The 20,381-nt window shown below is 36.9% G+C and overlaps 1 protein-coding gene across 2 annotated transcripts; it reads right to left on the minus strand.

Moving 5' to 3' along the window:
* Positions 1–4,484: 4,484 nt before the first annotated feature.
* Positions 4,485–19,034, minus strand: LOC124869620 (bestrophin-4-like). 2 transcript variants are annotated; one of them, XM_047367576.1, is made up of 10 exons: positions 18,918–19,034; positions 16,277–16,435; positions 16,104–16,204; positions 15,789–16,022; positions 13,778–13,932; positions 13,386–13,463; positions 11,959–12,111; positions 10,068–10,148; positions 9,838–9,992; positions 4,485–4,803 (listed from the first exon to the last, which is right to left on the minus strand). In XM_047367576.1, exons 2-10 carry the CDS (start codon positions 16,426–16,428, stop codon positions 4,575–4,577), a joined length of 1,338 nt encoding a protein of 445 aa, XP_047223532.1. In that variant the 5' UTR covers positions 16,429–16,435; positions 18,918–19,034; the 3' UTR covers positions 4,485–4,574. The 2 variants fall into 2 exon arrangements, with proteins under 2 accessions (XP_047223532.1, XP_047223533.1); XM_047367577.1 differs by lacking the exon at positions 18,918–19,034 and adding an exon at positions 16,523–16,552.
* Positions 19,035–20,381: the final 1,347 nt, after the last annotated feature.

Genomic DNA, 20,381 nt, shown 5'->3' on the forward strand with positions numbered 1-20,381 from the left:
AACTAACAAATAAAGTTGATCTAAAGTTGGTCTCATATTTTGCTTCAGTCAAATGCCAAGGAGAAAAGATGTTTTTTGGGCATAGCTTTAAAAGATTTAATACTGTCAGCAGTCCAGATATGAGAGGGTAAACTATTCGGTTTGGAGCAGCCACTGCAAAGGTCCAATCACCTTTTAATGTGGATCATGGCACATGTAAGAGAAGGTAGTTTGTTGACCGGAGAGCTCTCAGTAGAATCTTGAGAAGATTGCACAAATTAGTCAAAAGTGGTCAGTAAAACGGACCTGGAGTCAGTGGACAGAAGAAAGAATTGGAGATATGTGTTCATGTCATGTTCAGTAGGTTCTAGCAGTACGTAATGTGTCCGGTACGATTTCTCTGTACTTCATGTTTTTAAACCATGAAAGGATCAGTTTCAGCTCATCTTTCTTTCAAGTTAGAAAAAACAACTAGAACATCCCCTGAAGCCATAATTCCTGCCTGGAAAGTTGAAGGTTCCTCAACAACTAGGTGAAGCTCAGACTAAGGCCACTGCTCAGAAATGTTGGTGAGGGCATCTGATCTAGATACTACCCTTAGAGGTTTTCTGAGCACATTTCACTTGGAGGCCCAGGGGCAAACCAACAACACATCGAAGGGACTTTACAGTGCTAAAAAAAAGTATTTGTCTCTGTACAGATTTCATCTGCTTTTCTTTTTGGTTACAGTTAAATGTTTCACAACATCAATAAAGTTTTTGTAAAGAGTAAAAACAAAATGCTGTTTTCAAACAATGATTTCAGTTAGTAAGGAAAAATGAAACAGATGACCCTACGTTCAAATGTATTTTTCACAAACAAAAATTCACCGGACTCCCTGCACCACCCAGTAAGCCTCTCACTCAATTAATCTCCATTCTCTGAATTCTCAAACCCACTTCTGTTTCCATTCCAGAGATCCCGGTTCCCCACGTCGCTGTTTTTCCCCGGAACAAAGTTCCCATTGCATAATTATCTCTTTGTACCAATAAACCTCATTTAACTGATTCTTCATCTCCTGAGTTTGTTCTGCATGTGGGTCAGAAGTATCCCAAAAACGACGACATCTGACTGTTTTCATTATTACCAGTCTGAGTAAAGGACTAAGAAAAACTTGGTAAGGTTGCTCTTTAACTCACAGAAACTTTGTTCACTATAAATATGATTCTCTCTGCATCTTTCTAAAGTTCCTAATTAGGTCTTATGGTCTAATCCAAGTCTTGCACTCCTCAGTTGTCTCAGGTCCTGGTCAGACTACATCCTAAAAACTACATTATTCTATTAAAAGTATTTTGTTAATCCTTAACAAAACTTTGAACACCAGTAAGCATACAAATGTTTTATCACTGGCTATAATCTTTAGACTTTCAAATGACCCTTTTCATTATATTGTCAAGAAGTCGGGTTTTATTGTGATTGCCTCATCCAAGTCTTTGTTTCTTTGTATGTATATTTTACGTATTCAGGTATTAGACATCTTTATGCTATATTAATTTACTCTTTCACAAAATCTTCTTTTTTTTGTTTCTATTTTTGTTTTTTCAGTACTTAGATGTTCCCCCAGAGACAGAAGACAAGTGAATACATCTAGATTTATAAGAAAGAACCAACTTTGTTACTGAGGAAGAGGTCTCAGAAATATGTGTATTGAAAATCATGTTTGGGATAATAGAATCAAGATTTATATTCTTTCTCTGTAGTTTAACTGCTAATGTCTAATTCTAAACAGTTTGCTTAATTTGGATAACATGAGCATATTTGTGAATAAGGGGTTCCTACAGCAAATACTGAGGAAGCACAGAGAGACAGAGACTTTTACAACATAAAACTAGAAAAGAAAGTCATAAAATAAAGGTTCAACACAGGTTAGATTCAGTTCTACGTGGCATCTAATGAATTGATGTCTAAAATATGGGTGTGACTGTCAGTCATCATAGCTATCGTCATAGCTTTGCCTTCTCTGGCATCTAATCATGATTTAGGTTTAACTGCAACCATCAACACTAAAACAAAAATTATGTTGGTTGCCTGGGACATTCTCATCATCAGGGGCATAGCCCACAAAATATTTTATCATTACGAGGATGATTATGTACACTAAAAAAGTTAGAAATCATTTAATCCGTTGGCGTGATCACAAATTTAAATCAATATTAAGCCCTTTACGCATCTTAAAGTTTAACCAGTTGTTCTTTAATTATAGTGACAGTATATACCAAGAGTATATATGTTCCCATTTGAATGATGAAATGGACAACCACTAATGTTAAAATTCTGTCTTGGTGTCACCCATCTTACTCAAAGTACAGAATTGGATCCAGTATGCCACCTATATATTAAGATTTATTGCACATTTAATTATTATTGCCAATTCAATACTGTTAGGGAAACAATTAGTCGTCTGAGGGAATATAAGTAAGGAGTAGGCCTGAGTCTGGATGTCTTATGCAGGAACAGTTCATTACTATAGTTGCAAGACCTTTAAGCAATTTCCCCTTGGGATCAATAAAGTCTATTCTATTCTAGAGACACAAAAACAAGACATTGTGTATAACTACATTAAAACTAGTTATACACAACAGTGTTGATCCATTTTAGAAAAAGTGGAAGAATGAGAGAAGAAGGGGTTTTATTTAAACAGAGATGCAAGCATTGAATATCAGAGGGGGTAAAAATGACCCCCTTTGTGGTTTCAGTATGTAGGATATTTATCAGGTTTAGCCCATCACTGCACTTTTTCACAAACCAATGCTCAACTAGTCAACTATGTAATAAAACTCAGTGGCACCACATTATCACATTCTATCACAAAATGCATTCATCCATCATTTTGAAACACACATCTTTGCTCACTGCATAACAACATAACATAATATCTGGATGCTAGCAGGGACCAGAGTTTGCAAGAGTTATGAGGAAGGTAATAAACTGTGGACACAAGCGGTGTCATCTTTAATGATAGGTTTGTTTATACTTAGCATACGTGACCACTAGCAACCAGAAAAATGTTAGATTGTGTTAGTCTGATCTCTTACTTCTCTGCTCTGCCTCCCGCCGTGAATTAATGTTTAAGACCAAGTTTAGAGGATAGTTACGACGTTTTTTGGACGGTTTGCACGTATTGTAATTGACAAGACTGCTTTTCAACTCTAATAATAATAATAAAAAAAGACTGATAAAAAAAAAGAGGGCTTTCGAAAAAACATCCCAGACTTAAGTCCTCCCCCCTACACTGGTTGGGCAGAAGTCTCACCTGATGCAATACACCTGCATTTATAAGCCAGTGAGGAGGTGTACCACTTCCTATTGCCATCGGGACTGGAGCTGAAAAGGTATGCGGTCCTCTACTTTTGGAACAATTGTAATTGTGAAGTTTCTCAAAAAAAAGCAAAAAAACCCACATGTATAATTGCTGTAATAACAACGTTAGGTTTCAGAGTGGATGTTTTATTTAACCTCAAACTGAAATTTGATGAATTGGGAAAAGGTTAATGTCTTCAGTAAGTGGGTACCATAGATGTGTAATGTATATGAATAATATTTTCTAAATACTTTATATGTAAAAGTTGTTTAGTCAACCTTTTGTCTTATCCTTTAAAAAAAGTTTAATCTGTATTTGCAATACTAACGAGTTCAGTTCTTGTAAAAGGTGTGGATCAAAATATTTTGGACATGATGGTGCCACGTAAGCAAGCTAAAAATATCGTCATACTAGAAGCTTCCTCGTTGTTGTGTGTAGGTTCCTGGTAATAGGAACAGGATGTAAATGATGTAAACCCATTTTTTTTACCTTAAATGTTCTCACACTTGAGATTGGCAAGATTTAAAGGTATTTCCAGATTTTGTCATGGAAATCTATAAAACAAAACAAATCGAAATATTTTCTTGAACTTCAAAGACACTTTTTCAAGTTTAATAACTTTGTTGTCATATTTAGGTTTCTTGGAATTTAACTTATTCCTGACTCTCTCTTCATTTAAGATTTGCTGTATTTTGTTGTCAGTAAAAACATTTTTACCAAATGTTTTTAATAGTTTTTATGTACCAAGGTTGGATACTGTATGAGATTTATTTTGAAGGCATCTGTGGCATTTGATTGATAAAAGTTAGCTAGTTAACTGCAAAATAGCAATAAGAGTACAATACAACTAGGAGTGAGCTCTTCCTAAAGGGAGTGGACAAATTCACAATTAACATGGAAATGTTCCTGATGGTTGTAACAATCAAATTAAGATATGAAGCCAATAAGGAAGAAAATCTTTAGAGACATGCAATTGCTAATAAACTTCAATGTAATATGTTCCAGTCTAATACAGTGACATGTCATAAGGCAGAATGTCAGTTTACACAAATCAACACACTTTCTTTCTCAAACCCTTCAGGTATTCTTATTTCTGATCCTCTGCATGTAATCCAGACCAGTCCATGAAATCAGATGCTTTTATTAGAACAGACGTTTCTCTAAACAGGTTTCAACATTTTTTTATTTGACAGATTTTCCTTAGTCTTACATGTGAAGAGTGTTAAGACATCTTAATAATTACCAGTATTTCACTTTATTTGTCTTTCATGGGATTTGTGTCTGGTTTGGCTTCAACAGCCTCATCTTCCTCGTGCTGAGTCACCACATCCAATAGGTAAGGGAGACTCCCGCTGCGCTGGATGCCCTTACTCTTCTGAGAGAAGCTGTCCAACCCGTCTGCCAGAGAGGCCCGCAAAGGTAAATACTGCATGTTAACAGGCACGTCTGTTGGCTGATGAATCTCAAGATCTTCGGCACTCACTCTGCAAATGTGTTCAATATTTTAGGGTCAAATATGGCTCAGTGTGTTAGACATACAATTGATGCTTTGTTTTTATTTGATTTGAATATGTTATGTGTTTGGATTTAAAGAGAAAATTGTTTTTAATCTCACAAAGCGAAGCTCTTTTGTTCATCATGCAACTTCAAAGAAAACAACCAAAACCACAATTTTTATAATTAATGTTTTTATTTTATTTTATTTCATTTTTGTTTTTATAATTTACTCTTTTCCTTCCACTTCACAGTTATGCACTACTTGTGGTACACTACACTACTGTGTTGGTCTGTCAGAAATATTAGCCCAATAAAATATATTGAAGTATGTGGCTGTAAAGGGGTAGGGATGCTTTGGAATCAGGATCGAGATTTAACTCCCATAAGCCCATAACAACCCATTCAACATCATGCTGGCTGGGCGTAAGTCTCACCTAAACAAACATGATTCAAATCACATGCAAATTTAAGCAAACAAGGAATTTTATTTGATATTGCCATCAGGAGTGGGGCTGAGATGGTATGCATGTTGCATCTATTCTTATTACTATTGATGTCAAGATACATTAGTGAATTAACATTATGATTTACAGGGGCTTTTTTCATCTTATACTGAAATTTGTTAAACTGAGCAATTGTGTTGAAGGTTAATGGCCTCAGTACATTGGTGCTCATGGAAATTTCTACTTTTCATCATTATCTTATGTATCAGTAAAGATAATATTGTTCTGTAAAGTTAGATTCCGATTTTAGTCCATAATTTATTGTCAAATATTCACATTATTGTTACAGTATTTTTTAGGGGACGTTACTTTAAATGAAATATTCTATTCTCTTGAGTAACAAAATACTGCAGCTAAATTTTTAAAGTTTAAAACTGGTTATGTATGGTATACATAAATTTTTAAATTGTTTAGATTTTAGTATTTTAAACATACAGTATACCATTTCTTTCAGTGATTAAAAGTTCAAATTTCTCTTGTTTTTTGTTTAGTCCTTACAAGGAAAGAAGGAAAGAAAATAAACTAAACATGGAAATATTCCTGATGGTTGTGTAACATTCAAATTAACATATGAAACCAGTAAGGAAGAAAATCTTTACAGACGTACAATCGCCCACTCCCTATCCGTCTACTCAAATGACAAAAAATGTATAAATGTATAGTACAATATTTATTTCTAAAAGAAATGGGAAAATATTCAAGCTACAAATCTCAGTATTTTATAGAACTTTAGTGAAACCATCCAAAGCTCAGTCATATTGTTGCAACATTTTCATTTATTTTCTTGCCATTTTAAACATTGTTGTGCATCTCTCTGATGAAGAATGAATAGACTGTCCACTGTAAAACTTTATGACTTCTAGGTTTCGGAACAACACATCTTGTGATCCTGAGCAGTAATCGAGCCTAAATGACAGGACAATTTAGCTTGAAATTTTGACACAAGTAGGCTTTCGCTGAAAATTGCTAATGCATATGTTGCAGTTCACTCTAAACCACAAGCTACCACACAGCTGAGAGCCAGGAGGGAATTTCCTGTGGTGTAATGTGAAATATCTTTGGAAACATCTACCAGAAAGATTACCAGTAAGTACATTTAATTACTTTAATTCCTTACTTTATTCTGTTTCATTATCACCAAACACTTAAGGAGGTCTGATGGAGGTATGTTTGGAATAAATACTCCAAATATTTTGTTGCCGCAATCAGGATTACTACCATTCTTCCAAAATACAAATAAAAATTATTGCAAGCGAGCAAAAAAAAAAGAAGAAAAGGGGTAATTACATTAAATATTTGCCAGAGGAGGATAGTGACTAGTTAAATTTACTTTGTTACATTTATTTGAGTAACTTCTTGAAAAAAAACATCACCAGTAGTTTTACTACATTAAACTTTTTTAGCTCTGCTTGAGTAAAAGTTCAATATAATAAAGTAACACTTTTCTTGCTTGACTACAATTTTGGGTTTCTCCACCCACCTCTGGGTTTTGTGTCAACATTGAGTGAAACTGTTTATAACTCCCTGTACCTTGGCTGAGGTTACACAAAAACCACCATGCTGCCACCACCATGCTTCCCTGTAAGTGTGCTATTCTTCTGGTGATGTTTGTTGTTTTGTTTTGGGACGAAACAGCTGAGGATTATGTTGTTCCAACAATATGTTGGTCAAATATACCAGAGACAGTTGTACTTTGTTTCATTTAGTTACTATTGATTTTATACTCTATTCAACGCTTTGGTTAACTGTCGCTGCTTTAAATATGTGGTAAAAATAAACTTTGACTTAACTTCTAAACGTCATTTTGTCTCGTAGGACCCAGAAGACTAGGGGAAGTTGGAGAATTTTCAGCTGGACACAAAATCAAAGGTTACTTGGGCTTCCTGCTTTCTCCAGGCCAAACATATAGATTTAAAAAGAACATATCTTACTAACGTGTTTAAACCTCACATCATCTCTTTTTTTGTGCCACAAACATTAGAGTAAACTAGATTTTCTTTAAGTTTCATTTCTACTATTTTCTAACTGTAAGTGGGATATTTTAGCTTTCCTCTCTTGTTTTTGTCAGAAGCATAATGGCAAGAGAATTCAGTGATACTTATTACACTTTGGACATTTTAGATGTTGAACAAGCTTTACATCATTTCAGAACGTCTTTCAATGCAGTAGTTAATAAGCACGCACCTCACATCCATGCAAATTATAATCAGAATAGATCTGGGGGATACCGCTCAGCAAATGGGTCCTGTCGCTTCCTCCCTCCACTGGTCATTGCAGATGAACGCACAATATCAGATCATAAAGAAATCTGTGAAGCTTTTAATAAGCATTTTGTAGATACAGGTAAGCTGTTTGAAAAAACCTATAAAGGACCACCTGTACAAACAAATGATGCCGAGGTGACACCAAGGTATTGTTTTGAGTTGAAAGAATTTACTTGTGAAGAAGTTTCCCAAGCATTGCTACATATGAATTCGAATAGTGCCCTTGGTGCAGATGGTCTTGAACCTTCATTTTTAAAAAGTGAGGCACCTCTGGTGGCTACCTGCATTACACACATTTTTAACCTCTCAGTTTCAACTGGGACCATTCCTGAAGTCTGGAAGGTGGCTTACGTAACCCCCAAACATAAAGATGGTGAAACATCTGACCTTAATAATTACAGGCCCATCTCTAAACTATCATGTTTGGCCAAAATTCTTGAACAACTGGTAAAGAAACAGCTAATATTGTTTCTCACAGAAAATTCAATTTTATCCGAACACCAGTCTGCATATCGAGAAAAGCACAGCCCTATGACAGCATCCACTGTTGTTTTAAATGATATTATTACTGATGTGGACAATAGTAAACACTGTGCAGCTCTTTTTGTGGACCTCTCCAAAGCCTTTGATACAGTAGATCACACTGTGCTTCTCCACAAAATTCACAGTATTGGATTTGATAAAACTGCTTTCAACTGGTTTAAAGATTATCTCCAAAACAGACAGCAATGTGTCTCCATTGGAGAAGCTAAATCGGATTTTCTACGAGTTGAAAATGGTGTTCCACAAGGCTCTGTCCTTGGGCCAGTTTTGTTCAACATCTACATGAAAGACATAGCTTCATCTGCAACAGGTTGTAAAGTGCACATGTACGCTGATGATACTGTTCTGTACTGCAGTGCAGGTGATGTACAAACTGCAGTCACAACCCTTCAGCAATGCTTCAGTGATTTACAAAATGAATTCAATAAACATAAACTAGTTCTTAATGCAAATAAGACAAAATACATGATTTTTACATCAGATGAAAATGTGGATGCTAGTCTTGTCATCTCTAGTTTGGATGGCACAAATATTGAAAGAGTCACAAAATACAAGTATCTGGGGCTGTGGATTGATGAGAAGTTTAGTTTTGAACATCATGTGACAACACTAGCGAGTGATTTGCAAGAAAAAATAGATTATTTTCAAAATCAGTCACAGAATAAAAAAATCTTTATTAAAAATTATATTTTGCACAATTTTAATAAGTGTGACATTTTGTACATGCATGCCGCACCTGAAAGACTTGTACAGTTGGATGGTGTTTATCATTCTGCTTTAAAGCTTCTCCTAGGGAATGGAAATGATACTGATCATCATGAACTGTATCATAGAATGGGATTGCTTTGTCCCTCTCTGATGCGTGAGAGCCACTTGTTACTATTTATTTATAAAGCTCTGAAAGGCCTTTTACCCTCTTACATTAGATCTATGCTTGTCTGTGATGAAGCACACTCCAATGGATATATTCGGTTACACGAGCCAGAGGTCTTTACTATAGTTGGAAAAACCAGATTTAGCTACTTTGGACCCATAACCTGGAATAAAATGCAGGAAAAACAAATACTCAATCCTTCTGTATATGTAAAGAAAGCCAAGTCATTAATTTTATCGTATCTGACTTCCAAATGTTCTTGTCCTTGTCGGAAATTGAAAAATCCTAAATGGGGACTCTAGATCTCATTTCCTTTGTTGACACTTATTTTTTGTGTCAAACAGAAAAACAGGAGTTAAAAGTAAGATATGCATGTTTATAATATGATGAAAGGTTAAAGATGGTTGAAAACTGGGAATGTGGATCAGGTGTTTTCATTCAAATTTGTTATGTTTTGTCCCAACTTTTATGTAGGGAACTTCTAAATACGTTTTGCCTTGGGGAAATGGTTCTTTAGACTGGACAACAATTTATTTTAAATGTAACATTGCTTAATGTTTTGTCTCTAATCAAATTAATTTGAAAAATATTATTTTACATTTAAATGGAGCTAACCTAAATTCATATCTTGCAGAATTGTATCCAGCAGTTGCATTGTACTTTTTCTGTTTTACTTTAAGCTATTTTTTGTTTCATGCTGAAAAACTGTAAAATGAAACTGACGTTTGTTAATTTCAAATAAACCAGATTTATTTCACTCAAATTCAAGCTGTTTCTTTTTTTATCGGAATTATTTTAATGATAAATTGTAGTTACTGCTCAGCTCTGTCTGCTTACCTCATATCAAAAGTGGAGCCTTTGAACGCTGGTCTGAGCATCTCCGCTGCTGTCGACTGGGTGTAAGGGACTGAAAAGAGGCTATTCTTCCAGTGTTTGTCCTTCACAATCGGAGCCAGGTTCTGGTACATGTCGTCCACAGCCAGCATTGAAACCTGCAGGAGATAGGAACCAAAATAAACTCCATATTAAGGTCTGGTTGTATCAGAGCGAGGCTTTGAAATACAAACCTGAATGTTTCGGTCAATCAGCTGGTTGGTTTCAAAGTCATCATCGTCTTCGCCAAAAGGGTTGATGATGAGTTCTCCTACCTACAAAACAGAGATGCAAAAAATCAACTTTAACTAACACAATTTTATTGATTTAGAAAGATTATAGTCTTGATAGTATTAGGGCGGAAACAATTAATCAGATTAATTGTGAGTAATCAATTATTGAAATATTTGTCAACTAATTTTGTAAATGAATGATCATTATATCCAGACTCTAAAACATGCTATTTGCCGAAAGAACAACCCACTCAGAGCAATAATTAGGCCAAAACTGTACAAAGACATATATACATTTTGATGAAAAACCTTCTTTGTCTCTAAATATGTTCTATCTACAACTCCTCAGGTGGCTTAGCTTTAGTTTCACCTGGTTCAAATTCTGTAAAAAAACTCCTATTAAGCACCTTTTGCTATCCGATTATTAATCGATTAATCAAAAAAATTGTTGACAGATTATTGATTAGCAGAATAATCATTAGTCACAGCCATAGATGGTATTCCAAATTGATTGAAACCGATTTACAAGGCTGCCAATGCAGAAGCATCTAACCACCCTTATTACTATTTGGTTTGCTACTTTGTAATTACAGCCCGTTAAATCATAAAGAGAACAGATTGATAATAGTTGTCATTATGGGTGGAGGTGAAGCAGGACTAAAGTGCATACAGGAGGATGGGTGCCGCATGGTGAGTAGAGAAGTGATTTTAATATTGCTGAACAGCAGACTTACAGACAGGGAGGACTAGACACATGGCAGGGCAGGAACAAGGAGCACACAGGGTAGGTCTCAGGAATAGCAAGGATGACATCAAGGCGATCTTGGGGAAATAAGGTGGTGATAACATGAGGAACCAGGGACGAACTGTGAAAACCAGGGAGCTTAAATACAGAGGGAGTGGGAATGTGGATCAATGGACTAGGAGGAGAGCTGATAAGGAGATTTAGAAACAGGTGGAAAAAAAAGGAGCCTGAACAATACAGGGAGAGAATGATTAATTAAACAATAATGAGCAGGAGAACAGGGAGGAGGAAGGAAACAGGACATGTCTAGATAAACAAAGGGACTAAATAGAGGACATAAACAATTGGAAACCAGATCTAGAAGGAATTATAACTAAACACGTCTAACACAAGAATCCAGGAAGAACCAAAAACTAAACAGAAGAAATCTAATAACCTGAGACGAACAGAGAGGAACCTGGCTGTGCAGAGAAAGTAAACAAACACAAAACCTAACACAGGTGGATCATGACAATATTGTGCTTTGACTTTTGGTAGAAATACAAAATGTGTTTACAAAATCTGCAAAAGCATCTTTGGAAATGAGAAGACTTAGTCCTTTTTGGAATACCATAGCTCAGCCGTACTTTACAGTAGAAATACTGTTTAACATTTAAATAGATCATAGACAGTTGGGCTTTACATGACAGAGTTGGCATTTGCTGCTGAAGCACTTCATCCCCATTATATTTCTGCTCTGAAAGATTCCTTTAACCTGTAGCATCTCCGACATAAAACACTGTAGACTCATAAGAATACAGCTGTGAATAAAATATGCATTTGTCAATTTTACTCATAGTTTTCACATTGTGACGTTTTATTTTAGGCTTAAATATTTGTTTGTTTGTGTTTTCTTTGCCTGGCTGTGGGCTACGCCCTCTCCACAGCTACGACAGGGTTGCTAGGAAACCTTAGCTTCATAGCAACCATGGAATGCTATCGCCATAGCAGCCAGTGACCCAGCAGTTCCACCTAAAAAAAAAGCTTAGAAATGAAAGAAAATACAGAATTTCCTCCCTGAAATGTAGCGAAGAAGAATTGTGATGCAGTGTGGAGGTGTCAGGTCACCTTTAGCCAGCCGGTGTAGAAGAAGAACTGCAGCAGGGTGAAAACAGGGATGTATATGTCAAATCTGTGACTGCTGTAGCCCTTCTCTGGGTTTAAAAATTGTCGGCCAATCACGCAGAAGGCAAAAAATGAGTAAACTGCAATGGTCACCACCTATTAGAAAGAAACAAATCCTCACAGGATAAGTACATACACCTCAGCTTTGAGTTCATCCTAAGCAAAACGTTGGTGATGATTCTCAGTAATCCAGGACATGACCATCCTAAGTACTTAAATGGAAATATATTGGACTTCTTCTCTTGTTTCTTAAAGATGCTTCCATTCGGATCCAAAAGGCTTCCTCAGTTCTGATCAGAGGTTGTAAGTTTTAGGATTATGTTATGGTCAAAACAATTGCACGAAAGGGGCCTTTAAGGTCACAAATAGGGCAGTGAAGATCACATGAGACACTCATACTATCCTGTGTTTGGTTCAGTGTTTCGGGCCGTTTGCACTTGACAATCCAGCCATTGGCCCAAATGATGCCAACATGTGGATTGTTGTGGTTACACGTCTTGGGTTACAATGATCTGACTCCAATTTATAACCCTGATACTTTCAACTCAGGTTCAGAACTGAAGAAACTTATTAGATGAGAGGTAAAACATCTCAAAGAAACAGGAGTAGAAGACCAGTTGCCTTCTATTTGTATGTACCTGACTTTTGTGAAGTGCCTTGAGACAACATGTGTTGTGAATTGGCGCTATATAAATAAACTGAATTGAAAAACTGAACTGAACTATTTAAGCACTTAGAGATCCTCAGCAAAACAAAACTGAGGAAAATAAGAAGCTTAAACAGGAAACAATCAGCAGTTTACCTAATTATTAATTATGCTTTTATTAATACTTATACATTTAAGGATGTTTTGATTGATTTTATTATCTAATATTACCATTTACAAGAATGTTCTTTACACCCTAAAAGCATTTGAGTTTTCTACAGTAGGTTACCATACCACTTAAATTTTAAAAATAATATTTATAACATTTCTATACCATTTTTCTGTAAAAGATTGTACTGTGTCAGCTCTATCAGTCAAAAGTATTTTCTTGTTAAGTAGCATCTTGTTATTATTTTATGCCAGCCTGCTGACTAATCAGTATATTGTTTCAAAACGTTTGGAAAAACATCTTTATACTCAAACATGTTTTTAAAAGAAGTCAGTCATGCGATCATGACTAGTTTATTATGTAATATTTATATGCCTTGGGTTTTGGTGTGTCTTAAATGTGTGCATTGCAAATTAGCCATGGCAATACATGCTATAGTACATGTCATGTAAAATGTATATACTTGTCACTATTAAATAAACAGATAAATAAATAAATAAACCTTAAAAACAGCAGATTTTATTTTAAGTATTTTGATGAGTTTCCAAAATGTACCTGAGTGTAGACCAGAGGGATGCTGATCCAGTCGTAGTGGAACAGCAGACTGCACTTGGCTCGGTAGTTGTTGAGCTCCTATTGACACAGCAGGAAAACAACCACACATCAAATATGTTTTTATTCACATTTATAGTACTTTACTTCCAACCATGTGAACCACCTAATCTTGATGAACACTTCTTCAAGATTTCAAGTCTTGTAAGGATTTTGTGTGGAAAAAAACAGCCAAAGTTAAAAGAATTATTGATAATGACCACTAACAAATGGCAATAAAATCTGGCTCTTTAAAAGCTAATATGTACTGTATATATGTTAAAAAGGAACTATGTCATGCATGAAGTAGTTGTGTTTTAGTTGTCCTCGTTTGCACAGAATAACAAAGCACTTACGTCCATCAGCAACCTGAGAGCGATGTCGTCCCTGACTCGGCCCTCCTGTCTGGCTTGGGCTGCCAGGTTCGAGAACCACGTCAAGGGCATCCAGTACTTGTTGAAATCAGAGTGCAGAGACTCAAAATTCTTCAGCTCGTGTGTTGTCATGAAACCTGCATAAATGTTGGTAACACAAACATATTTTATCTTCTATTTTTTTTACCTATTTCAACTATTTTGATCAATGTTAATAGTAAATGATTGGTGTGAAAATTATCCAAGTATTCACATAGTAAAAATATAAACGCAAATCTGAAACAGATACTACTTCAAATCTCAAGCAGCGATGCCATTTCTAAATAAAACAAAATATAACTAAAAGAGCGATATAAAATGAAAGAAACCAAGTAATTACTAGTAATTAATTAACAGAAATGATTTATAATGATGATTAACAGACATTACTTTTAATTTCTGGAAAGGGCCCCAGTCTGTTTTAGCTGATGAACCTCAGGCTCCAAGTTTATCAGCCCAGCTGCTTTCACCAGTCTGACTTGATATAAATACCCATTAGATATATCAAGGGAAGTTGTATTCAAACATAAACATTAACTGTAATTTTACTTTATTTTGGATGCATCTGTCTTACATGTTCTCCCCGTGCATGCGTGGGTTCTCACCGGGTACTCCGGCTTCCTCCCACAGTCCAAAGACATGCCTGTTAGGTTAATTGGTCTCTCTAAATTGACCTTAGGTGTATGAATGAGTGTGTGCATGGTTGTTTGTGTGTTGCCCTGTGATGGACTGGCGATCTGTCCAGGGTGTACCCCGCCTCTCGCCCATAGACTGCTGGAGATAGGCACCAGCTCCCCCGCGACCCACTATGGAATAAGCGGTAGAAAATGACTGACTGACTGTCTTACAGGTTATGGGACCTATACTGCCCTCATGTGGAGGACATTGTAAAATATGTGTGCAGGTAACTGTGGGCAAATATAATCATGATTTATAGAAAGCTTATCTTAGTGCTGTAAATATAAACCTTAACTGTATCTCTGAGGTATTTGTAACAAACTGTTTCAGTTTTATGTTTCTGCTGCATTACATTGCATCACCCTGAAGACCAAGGAACACAGCAGATATATCAGGGAAAAAGCTGTGGCGAGATTTAAAACAGGGTCAGCTTATAAAAAAAAAGGGGACACGGAGCATTAATCAGAGGAACAGCCTAGATATCCATATCACCTCTGAGGTAGCCGCAGAGATCCACAGCTCAGGTGGATGAACCAGAACAACTCTTTATCATGCACTGCACAAATCTGGCTGACATGGAAGAAGGGAAAGAAGAAAACCATTGCTAAAACTTAAAGCTTACAACAAGCCATGCAGGAGGCGCAGTAAACATGTCAAAGACAGTGCTCTAATAAGACGAGAACAAAACTAACACTACACACCTCCCTAAACCCATCATCCTCAAGGCAAAACATGGCAGCAACAGCATTATTATGTGGGGAAGCTTTTAGTCAACTCTGACTGGTAAGCTGGATAGAGTTGATAAGGGGGTAGCTGATGTTAAATACAGGGAAATCCTGAAGAACAACCTTTCAGAGAATACAGAAGACTTGGGGCTTGTGGCGATTCACCTTCCAGAAGGAGAATTACCTTAAACATACATCCAGAGTTACAAAGAATGGCTTAGATCAAATAATATTTACTTATTAGAAAGTCCAGTCAAAGCTGAAACACAAATCCAACTGAGCATCTGTGGGAAAAGCTGAAAATGTATGTTTACAGAGACTTAAGAGATATATAGTTACTTGGAAATATGGTTTTCATTTCAGCTTATAGGCAGGTAGCTGGCTGCAAGTGATTAAAGGGACAAAAAGATTGTTTAAAAAAAAAAGATTAGCAAAATTATATATCTTTATGGCTAAAAGGGTCCACACCAAGGTTCACAGACAATGGGCTGTGCATGCTCTCTTTTTACCCCAATAAAAGGCAGTTTTTCTTTAGTTTCTAGTGCTCTTACCTGCCTCCACGATGTGCTCTAATGTGGGGAAACGTTTGCGGACTCTGGTGCTGATGGAGCGCAGGATCAGGACTGAAGATAGGTTGGCGTATCTCATGAGGGTCCGTCGCAGCAGACGACCCCTCTCGTCGGCACCGTGCACGTTTCCTGACACCACCATCATCAGGTTGTCCGGCAGAGGGAAACTTGTGTACTGACCCCACCAACGGGTGAAGGCCTGGTTCACATAAAATCCTACATATAAAAGACAAACAGATAAACATTTAACAGGGAATTTATGTTCAAATCAAGGCGAAGATGATGACTGAATTTTACCAAGGACAAACAGAACAGGGATGAAGTTTGTGTTGGTGAACTGATCACAGTAAAGAGCGACCCGCTCAAACAGATCCTGCTGCCTTGGCGTGAGGAGGAACCTGGATAAAGAAAGAGCCGTCAGCGATGCTGCAGTAAAGAGCCGAGTGAAAACGTAAAACAAGTTAATTTACCTGTAAAACACACTGAAAAACAGATACACTGCACAGAAAACCAGGAACTCCTTATACATCAGCTTGTAGATGCTTCCCTTCCACCTGAACAGCAGCCTGGAGAATCCATGAAACCTGGCATTGGCCACTTCAAGCGAGTACGAAACAGTCATGTTTAGGCTGCAAAAATATATGAAGCCACAGGTAAAATGTGTAGAGCGTTAGATATAAACATGTAGGTGAACATGTAGCTGCAGTACGTCTCACCTGGGAGAGTTTGTAAGTGTTGTATCTGCAGTCCACTCTGCAAAAAGAACAGCTGTTCCTCTAAATCTCAATTTAAAACTCTCTGCTGAGCTGTCATAAATTACAGCCTCAGCTTTATGACCTGAGAACCTGCAGCCAGAGACAATCACACCTGCTGAGATTGAAGAGCATTTCTCTTATCAAATAAAGATTGTTTAGGTGTTTCTGATAACATCAGAGCTTTTATCATTTGTGTGGCTCTCACAACACTGTTGATGTTTATGTTTCAGTGGCAGATCCTGTGGTGATAGACCTTTAAAAGCCTAAATTAACCATTGATGCATTTCTTTTTAAGAAATGACACAAGTAATAGCCGTGGGAAATTTCATGAATATTATTTCTAAAGCGCCAAAAAGCATTAAAAAAAACCCATAAATTTTCTGTAATTAGAAACTTTTTCTTCGTAAATAAGAAACCTTTTGTTTTGTATGCTACTCTCAGGGGTCTCCATAGCAGATCTCCATTTTTCAGCCTGTCACCTCCGTCCTCTACTGTTACTCCAACCACCTCCATGTCTTCCTTTGTCTCTGAATCCTCTCTGTGATCTCCCTTTTTTCCCACTGTCAGGTAGTTTAACCAATTTTATCAAGCAGACTGCTCAAATATTCGTCCAGAATTATAGCGTCAGCTTAATGGCTACAAAAAGGAAGGTGCAATTGGTCCACAAATCCCTAATTAATCCAAACCTTCTTGTTTTTGAACTGATTTCAAGTTGGTTATTGTATAATCATCCATGCATCCATCCATTTTCAATACCCGCTTCTTCCATACAAGGTCGCGGGGGACCGGGGGACACCCTGGACGGGTCACCAGTTGTATAATCATTCTCTAATAACAACCATTCAAATGCATCATTTATAGCCAAACATTTTTATGACCACAAGCTGAGAATATGTAAACGTTTGACCAGAACTGTACATTATTATGCTAATGGAGCATTTAAATCCCAGTTTTTTTTTTTATTTGAATATATCAATAGCTGTTTTTTGTTTGCATTTAGAGGGCATACAACATTTTGACAACGTAATATGCTGACTAACAGAAGAAAAATAACCTTTTCTCTTTACATGTCAACTGCAAAAATGTCAGCTACGATCTTTGAATCTCCCATCTTAACTGAACAAATATCTCAGCATAGAAAATCAAACAAGACACGCAGCCTGATTGAACAGCAGAGGTTTCTGGTCTATTGTGATAAGAAAGGTCCAAACGTCAGACTGGTCGAATGGTTTCATCCTCCTGTCTATTAGGCTTTGGCACTGACTGTTGTGTTTGGTTCACTTGTTTGTTTTTCACATCGTTAATCCAGTCCACTGTAAATCAGACCCTTACGTTTTAGTCGTATTTTATCCTCTGAAATGAATTGCTTTATACTGGATGGACATTTATAGGGCAATCCTGTATCCTGCATTCACCAGTGGACTTCCCTTTTCCCTGCTTGAATCTGCAGACGGACTCATGAACCTTACAGGCCCATCCTAAATCTCAGATTTATGCAGGATGTTGGTCACTAGATGGCGGTGTTGCCTACAATATGACATGACATACTCTTCGCTACAACTTGGCTATAGGACCGGTGTCTATCTAATAAACAAAGATATCTCAAGAGTCTTTTAGAGCCAGAATACAATCACAGAATACATTAGCATCTGACACATCTCATGGGTCATTGGTGAGGTTTTTTTTATGACCACTATGTGATCTTATCTATTACATAGTGGTCATATGTGATAGATAAGATCACATATGACCACATATTTTGGTGGAAATTTCTTGTTTTCATGTGTCTGAAAACTTAATCAACTACCCAATCTAATTTACGTTTTTGGATTGCTTCTAGAAGCAGTAATATTTCAATTCAATTAAATTCAATTCAATTTGGTTTCAATTCAGTTTATTTATATAGCGCTAATTCACAACACATGTTGTCTCAAGGCACTTCACAACAGTCAGGTACATACATTCCAATTAATCCCAACCATTGAACAGTGCAGTCAAAGTTAGTTATTTATTCAAATTGGATAAAAAGTTTTTCTATCTAAGGAAACCCATTAGATTGCATCCAGTCAGTGACTTGCAGCATTCACTCCTCCCGGATGAGCATGTAGAGACAGTGGACAATCACTGGCGTTGACTTTGCAGCAATCCCTCATACTGAGCATGCATGTAGCGACAGTGGAGAGGAAAAACTCCCTTTTAACAGGAAGAAACCTCCAGCAGAACCAGGCTCAGGGTGAGCGGCCATCTGCCACGACCGACTGGGGGTCAGAGAGAACAGAGCAGAGACACAAAGAGAACAAAGAAGCACTTTCCACTTTATTTGGTTCCCTTCCTGTCACATCACACACTAGCTTACCTTTGATCCTGATGGGAGATATTTGCACATCACTGTTCACGGATAGCCTACTCCAACAAGTCATTTCCTGGCTTCAGCCACAGGATCCACTGTCAGAGCTGAGCCCTTTGAGAAAGGCACAGGCCGAGCCGTTCCATGTTTATCCCCTCTGTAACCCAATGCTGTAATTACAACTTCCCACGGTGAATGAAACTAGAGCTCGAGGAAAGGTGGGATTTCAGGTAGATGAGGTTGGCCCGAGTCCTTGTTGGGGCTACAAAGCCGAGGGGCCACAGGGAATGAAAAGGTCTGGAGAGTGTTTTCCATGACCCAGTTGAAAACAACTACAGATATACTCTGGAATTTCTCTCCTACATCCTTTATTGAGGTATTTATCATTTCAAAGAAGTAGGCTTAAATAATGAAATATTTTCACTGCAGTGGTCTCAGTGCATTACTGGATATGACAAAAGCATTGGCATTTTTTGTAAAAGATCCTACATGTTTTGCTATAACTAAGGCAGTTTGGGCATGTAGGTTAACAAGTCTGTAGTGCTCAATTTTAAAGTTTCATGACAAAACAAAATGATCAACCTTATGCATCTACCTGCAAGTGTTTACCTTTTCATTAGCTAAAATGCAACAGCGACCAATAAACACTATCAAAGTTTGGGTTTCGTGTGATTGTAGTAGCACTCATGTACTCATATAGTGCTTAGTGGCCTTACTGCCTGAAAGCACAAATACAAAAAAATGGAACATATTTTGCTGCATTTTAAGTGCCATCCCAATTTTTTACATTTAAAGCAGTCGTACTGGATTTCTAGATTGGAGCTGGTGAGAAATACTCTTGGCAAATTGAATTTTTTTACCTTAGAGGGAATTGCACTTTATTATCCATTTTCTAATTTCCATTTACAATGGGAATGCAACATTGTTTAATTTTTTTCCCCAACTGCATGGCAGGTAAAAGAAACATCTTGATAGCTCATCATGTCAACTTGGTAATCTTGAGTCTAAAATTAACTAAAAGGCTGTTTTTGTTTAGATTATTTGAGTTTTTAGTAATTTCAGGAACTTTTTCAGCATATTTACTGTATTTTTCTGTGTTTCAGTAGTTACCTGATCCCTTAGTTCCCCTGTGTATTTATCCTGTCAGCAAGTAATTTTTCAATCAGCTCCTCTAATCATGCTAGAGGAGCTGCATGACTAGCAACTGTAGGGCATTCAGGTGATTTATGCCTTGCTCCAGTAATAATTGCCCATTAGTAGGTAATGATGTAGTCTTCATTGACTCGCTGGAGTCTTCTGATGTAACCTTTCATGATTCCTACTGCTCTTATTTTATCCTCTGTGTTTCTAAGTTGTCATTTCATTGCTTTATTAAATCATGTCAACATAATTTTGCCTGCCTCCTGCCTGCATTTGGGTCCTAAATAGCAATAAAAGGCAACACAGTATGTTATGGTGCATTGTGTTTGTCTC

The sequence above is a fragment of the Girardinichthys multiradiatus genome, chromosome 6 (genome assembly GCF_021462225.1).
Source record: "Girardinichthys multiradiatus isolate DD_20200921_A chromosome 6, DD_fGirMul_XY1, whole genome shotgun sequence".
Taxonomy (NCBI): Eukaryota; Metazoa; Chordata; class Actinopteri; order Cyprinodontiformes; family Goodeidae; genus Girardinichthys; species Girardinichthys multiradiatus.

Bases quoted from the DNA above. Each gene is read 5' to 3' on its own strand.
- LOC124869620 (XM_047367576.1), bottom strand. From the start codon at position 16,428: ATGACTGTTTCGTACTCGCTTGAAGTGGCCAATGCCAGGTTTCATGGA. The intron at 13,464-13,777 runs GTAAGTGCTTTG...CTGTGTCAATAG, and splicing joins CTCTCAGGTTGCTGATGGAC to GAGCTCAACAACTACCGAGC. The intron at 9,993-10,067 runs GTTTGTATTTCA...TATCTCCTGCAG, and splicing joins TGATTGACCGAAACATTCAG to GTTTCAATGCTGGCTGTGGA.